The sequence below is a fragment of the Aegilops tauschii genome, chromosome 5 (genome assembly GCF_002575655.3).
Source record: "Aegilops tauschii subsp. strangulata cultivar AL8/78 chromosome 5, Aet v6.0, whole genome shotgun sequence".
Taxonomy (NCBI): Eukaryota; Viridiplantae; Streptophyta; class Magnoliopsida; order Poales; family Poaceae; genus Aegilops; species Aegilops tauschii.
The window spans coordinates 457,480,675-457,487,368 of record NC_053039.3 but is presented as its reverse complement, the minus strand read 5'-3'; the positions used below and the strand labels follow the sequence as shown (position 1 = coordinate 457,487,368).

Genomic DNA, 6,694 nt, shown 5'->3' with positions numbered 1-6,694 from the left:
AGGGTTCCAGCGAGTTGAAGCGGAATCCGACTCTCTAACGATGATCAAATGCTGCTCCGGTCAGAGTACTTGGTGGGACGCGGCGGCAACGATATTCGCGGAATGTGTGGACATCTCTACCTTGATTGGGAAGGTCAACTTTAAGCATTGTTTTCGATCAGCAAATCAAGCGGCGCATGTGCTAGCTAATTTTAGTTATTGTAATAAACTTTCTTATAGTTGGACTGACGAGCCTCCAGATTGTCTGGTGAGCATGCTCGTAGACGATGTATCTTTATGCATTAACCAATAAAGCTAGCCATGATGGCCTTTCCTTAAAAAAACATTAACATGTACAGACACGGGTTTGTTTACTGCATGGTGAAGAATTAATACTAAAACAAAGAAACTCTGTTCATTACTGCATGGCGAAGATGATATGCAGTTCAAGCTTGAACAAGCAGATTAATGAATAAAACAACGAAACATGGTGTGGACAAGAGAAAAGGAAACAGAGAATAACGGAAGTTCATTACATGACGATATATAATCAGTTAAAACTAGAGCAAGCAAATGAACGAAGAAAAAAAGAAAGTAGCAATACAACAAGCAGTGAAACCTCTAAATTAAAGCGATACTGAACAACGTTGTTGGAGCAGAGCAAGAAGGGCCTTAGTTCAGATCATGTTCTTTGACTTCAGTCAAGGATTTCTTTTTCAACACCTGGAGCCTGACCTTTATAGTCCGTATGTGTCTTTCTCCGTAATCGCCGTCAATTCTAGCTGAGAAAGCAAGGAAGATATATGTGAGCTGGGATCTAAAACGAAGCATGAGTGTCAAGAATGAAATGAAAGAAAGCGTACATACTCCAGATCCATTCTTTTTCCTTGAACGTCAGTATCAATGTCGTCATCATAATAGTCATCGTCATCATCATCATCAGTGTCTAAATTGGAGATTGAGATGCAAAATTGAGCAACAAGAGAATGGTTAATGTCAATATATTAACATGAAGCATGTGCAGGTCCATGATGAGTATCGCACGGTTTGTACCTTCTGGTATATATGGCTCCATACTAAAAGCAATGCTTGGTTGGTTAGGATGGGCGTTCAATGCATTTCTCACCGCAGCCTCCGCTTTCTCGGCCTCCTTAACTATGATGCCATCCCAATGGATTTCAACTATCGCGCTCTGAAGTGAGAGCAGGTTAAGCAGGCCGAGCTCAAAGCAATCACCGTTACCATCTTCTTTGGCCACCCGCACACCCAAATTGAATCGGACTTGTTCTGCATTTGGCAAAGCTCCTTGCTGAAAGACTACTTGAGTGGCTGGCTGACAATGCAATGCAAAGGCTATCGTTAAACGAAACCCATCCGCACCAATGACGAGCAACCTTTCTGTTTGGTGGGTGCTTTGCATCCAAAGATGGCGAAGAGAATGCAACCTCCCAAGGATTTGCACATCCTCCTGCCGCACTTCCTTGATTATGATACTGAATGTGGATAGGTTTGATAGATGTGAGGGGCCACATCTCCTTATCCACATCGGCAATGTAGAGCATGCCATGTGGTCTGAATAGAACTCAAATTTGCCAAGACATCGCGGGGGTACCCAGCGTTCCCCCAAGAGATCCAAGTATGGTGAATCCTGGTAGTTAATATTCAGACTTTGGATATCATTCAGCTTGCATATAGACTCCACAAAAGCTTCCTCTAACTCGGGGCTCCGATGAAGGAAGTGAATCTCGAGCTCCCTCAGCCTTGCCAGGTTGCCAAGCTCTTGCACAATGCTTGGAGAGGCAGAGATCCTCTCCAACACTTGCAATGATGTCAGGTTACCCAACACACCAGGGGTCCAATTGCAGCATATCAAAACCTTTACGACCATTAACTTTCTTAGCTTGCACATAGATGACGGCAAAACTCTCATGTCAAAATTGTATTGTGCATCTATCACCTGCAGAAACTGTAGATTTCCTATTTCCTTTGGGAGTTCACATATACCAGTTCTTCTTAGACCTAGGTATCTTAGGTGAAATAAATGCACAATATCCCTCAAGTTAACTTGACAGTTAACTGCCCCTAGATTGCATCCACTCAAATCCAATACACGTAAAACTTCAAAGCTAGATAGAGCAGGCATGATAGTCGTAGCTGGAAAAAAGGCAGTAATGGACCTTACTTGAGACATACTACTTGAATTAATGAGAGGTGTGGTTCGTGGATCTAACTCAATATTTTGGAGAGATATCCTACGGATATTGCCACGACAACACGTCATATCCTTATTACTATCCAATACTGTAATAAACTTTGCTTCACCTGACAAGGAACGAATCAGGTCAAGCACCATATCATGCACACGGCAACTTTTTACTTCACAAAAACCAGTGTATATTGGCTGAATCATGTTTCTATTTATCAGCTCGTTGAAATAAGTTTCCCCAATCTCAAATGTGCTAGTTAGTTGCTTTCCATGCTGCACAAATTCTTCACATATCCACTTCCATATAAGTTCTTCTTTGTCAATCTCACGGTCTTCGGGATACATACTTAGATATAATAAACAAGTCTTCATATCAGAAGGTAGATCATAATAGCTAAATGATAGTATCCTCTGCATTTCCTCCATACTTGCATCTTCTGTAAGTCCACGACCAATTGAGTTTACCAGAACATGCCATTCAAATTTTGGCTTTATCTGTTGAACAGTAGCAAGAAGACTAGCAATAGTAAGGATGGCTAATGGTACACCGCCACATTTCCTCAATATATCTTTAGATACCTTCTTAAGTTCATTAGGACAACCATTCTCACTTGAAAATATTCTTTTATAGAAGAGCCTTGCAGAGTCGTCATCTGAGAGAGGTTTCATTTCATAAATGGAATCATGAGTGGAAGGACAGCATGCTTTAGATACACTCAATATGCGGGTTGTCGTGATTAGTCGACTTCCAAAATTGTTCATATTAGAGAAAGCCAACTTGATATCTCCCCATAGTTTTGAATCCCATATATCATCAATTACGACGAGATATCTGTATCAGTTGTGAGAGGGCATTTATGAAATGTTTATGCACACATCACAAAGGCTAATGAAGCGGCATATGAACACAAGAAACCATATGCAATTTAGTAAGGAAGAAAACAAGTGGACACCATAGGCCAAACCCGTCAATAATCTATTCAATGATTGCATTATTTGTGAACTGAGAATAAGATGTCTGTCCAAGCAAATAATAATAATCGTTCCTGGATGTGTAAATAACGAGGCATGGACGACATGTAACGACCCATGTAGTTGCAAAATATTAAACTATAAATAATATAAAAACCTCAATTACAATTCACTTCATCTATTTGAAGAGAGAAAATGTCAAACCAAAAAAACAAATAGGTATCGAATTCACAATCTGGAGCTTGTCAATAAAGATGTGTAATGCTAGTTTTTTAATGATTTGAAGATCAGTAACCACGTCTGCCACGTGGTAAAATGCGTAATGCTAGTCAGTGATACGATGACAGAGACCAAAGCCCTGTTTCGATCTGGCGTAACTAATCCAAGCAAGACCTACCATGGTATGCCGACGGTAATTTTTCTAGAGCCCTTTATATGCTGCTTACTACGAGCAATAGGTGGTCACCGCGCTCACATGGGCCTCAGCATGTGGCTGCCCATGGTGAAGTCATAGCAATCAACTCGGTTCCACAAAATGTACAAAAATATAGAACTTGGTCTATATATGCACATCATTTTGATGTTATTCAGACGATATGATCTTCAACATAAAATTTCACTTTGTAAATTCATAACACAAAATACAACCCAAAATATTTGAGAGAACCCAAATTTGGTGATGAGAACATTTTTTAGCAATAGACGACAATTCTGTGACCAATAGTGAATTCATTTTTTCAGAAAGTACACATGACTTGTTAAGAAACATAAGTAAATATCATCAAAATTTATTTTGGGCAAGGTGAGCATTTTTTTGCATTATTTAAACAAATATACTAACCAGCCATGAATAGATCTCGATAATCTCTCCGCTTTAATATGTCTTGAGAAAATATATTAATAATTAACGTCCTCCTCAAAGAAAAAATTCTAGAAATTGTACCTCTACATGGCTTCTACATATATAATATAATTATACAATATTATTTCTCTGTAGGATATCTATAAAATGTCAATTTGGGAATGATACAAACGAGTAGGGCAGGGTTTTTTTTTGAAAGGAGGATTACCCCCGCCTCTGCATCAAAATGATTCATACGGCTATAAATGAGTAGGACGTTGGAAAAGAATAGATTCTAAGCTTTCTACCAGTTAACACAATCATTAAGTGACCGCTTCCGTAGCATGCAAACAACAACCAAACTGGTCAAGGGACGCATACCTCTTATCCTGAAGTAATTCACGGATTTCTTCGATAAGTTGCCTTTCATCCAATGCCATGAGATTGATATTAGTGTAAATTTGCTTGTTTAGACCAATGAGAATGTCCTTGAATATCTTCTTTACGTCAGGATTCCGACCAACTGGAACAAAAGCCCAAGAATGGAAACCTCCTTTGATCTTATCATATACTGTTCTAACAAGAGTGGTCTTGCCTAGTCCTCCGAATCCAACTACAGAGACTATCTTTAGTCTCTTCTTGCACAGATCTTCATCTCCTAAGGACAATAACTTGACAAGCTCTTGATCCCTCTTCCCATAGATGCCGACAAGCTCCGTAACTTCAGTGTACAGAGCTCGGAGACGAGGATCGATAGCTGTCCTAGCTGTAGGCTTAGGCACAATATCATCGACTGTATACCTTCCACGCCTGGCTGCCACATCTTGGACATCTTTCTGGATGTTCTTGATGGCGCTAGAAATCTGGCGGCGAGCCTTACCGTTGTTGAACAAATTGGCCATCTTCTCCACGAGATTCGTGAGCTTGTTGCCATCATCGGCGGGTTTATTAGAGCCATCAACACGCACAAGGAACTTGTCAACGACGTCTTCCATGTCGTAGGAGAGCTCCCTGACCTCATCAGCCCAGAGCTTGACCTGCTCGTCTAGCTGATCACTCGCCACATCGGCTACCTTGCAGAGGGCAGCGTGTATAGTCTTCATCTCTCGCATGAGAGACTCGACACCTTTCTTTGCCTTCTTCTGCAAGTTGTACTCCTCCATGAGCAGCTTCCCCAGCTTGGGGAGCAGGCTGCCAATGGCACCCGTCACCACCTGCATCTCTCTCTCTCTCTCTCTCTCTCTCTCACACACACACACACACACACACACAATATGTGGATATCTTGCTATGTGTTGTTTGCATGTGCATATGAACTTGTCATTGTCAAGGAGAGGAATGAGATGGACAGCACACAATAGTAGGTGGCGGTGACCGTTCTTGCATTATGGATCCACCACATGGCCAGCACATAGTGTCTTTCAATAAAAAAATACATTGTCCCTATATGTGTAGAGGGATGAGTGTATGTGCGTCTACGCCTAAATAAAGCTAAGGAAACGGAATCAACCAGTACCGGACCCGTCTATCCCTAGAATGGACACATTAGATGAGCTAGGGGTTCAAAATTGTCCGATGCCCCCTCCCTCTCGTGACCGCGTCGCCCCCGTGGGTGACCGGCCGCGCCCCCGATGCCTCCTTCCCCCTCCCCCTTCCCTCCCTCCTTGCCGTCGTCGCTGGCGTCCGGTGCGCTGGCCATTCCCCTCTCGGGCCACGCTAACGCGGGGCGGTGTGGCGCCGCAGGGTGCTCCTAGACGGCGGTGGGACTCTCCGGCGTGGTGGCGGGCGATCTACTGGGTGGCGGCACTGCCGTTGGCGGCGGGGTGACGCGGCAGCGCGATCTGGTGGTGCCCGCTTGGTCTAGGCGGGCCGGCTGCGGGGAGGGTCGTCGGTGTGGCTTCCGGGAAGTAGGGGAGCGACGATGGGCGAGCAGATGTTGGCGGTGCTGGTGCCGCCCTGCTGCAGCGTGGCCGGCGGGGCTTTGCGGGCCCGATTTGGGCCTCACCGGGCTAGGGGTGGACTAGTATGCCATGCTGCTGCATCAGGACGGTGACCGCGACGGTGCCGGAGGCACGGGTCTCCTGCATGACGGCGGTGGAGGTAGTTCCCTCCCGCGCGGATCCGGTGCCGCAGCTCCCGTCGCCTGGTGCGTCTCTCTCCATCCTCTTGGCCTCGTGGTGGTGATCTCAGTGAGGCGGCGTGGGTGGCGTCAAGACTGCGGTGGCGCATGCTGGTGGGTGGCGAGGTGGCTGGTTGGCTTCGGCCCGGTTGGGCTATGGGGTTTGGAGTGAGGGATTAATCCCTTGCCGGCTCTTCCAGCTCCGATGCGGTGACACCTACGGGTGCTGCCATCCCTTCCGGGAGGGTGTTGCTTGGTACGTGCGGGTGCTACCATCCATCCCCAACTCCCTTCCGCGTGCCGGGGGGAACCATTGGACACGTCCGGGCAGCAGCGTCGTCGGCGTCACATCCCTTATTGGAGGTGTTGCTTGGTACGCGGCGGATCAGAGCCTTGGTCTGTGGTGGGTCGATTTCAGAGGGCGCAGCGGTGGCGGGTCATCCGTACTTTGTCGAGCTGCCGTTGTTGGCATTTCTTTCTTCGTCTTTGTTCTTTCTCTTTTCTTTTGGGCTTGTTGTGCTTCTTGCCCGAGCATTGCCATGTTATCAGTGTTGGTTGCTTTGTAATACAAAGCGGG

General features: G+C 45.2%; 1 protein-coding gene across 1 annotated transcript; it reads right to left on the bottom strand.

The window, feature by feature from the left end:
- Positions 1-338: 338 nt before the first annotated feature.
- On the bottom strand, positions 339-5,413 carry LOC109752560 (disease resistance protein RGA5-like). Its single transcript, XM_045229132.1, has 4 exons — positions 4,380-5,413; positions 1,033-3,017; positions 847-925; positions 339-761 (listed from the first exon to the last, which is right to left on the bottom strand). Exons 1-4 carry the CDS (start codon positions 5,216-5,218, stop codon positions 758-760), a joined length of 2,907 nt encoding a protein of 968 aa, XP_045085067.1. The 5' UTR covers positions 5,219-5,413; the 3' UTR covers positions 339-757.
- Positions 5,414-6,694: the final 1,281 nt, after the last annotated feature.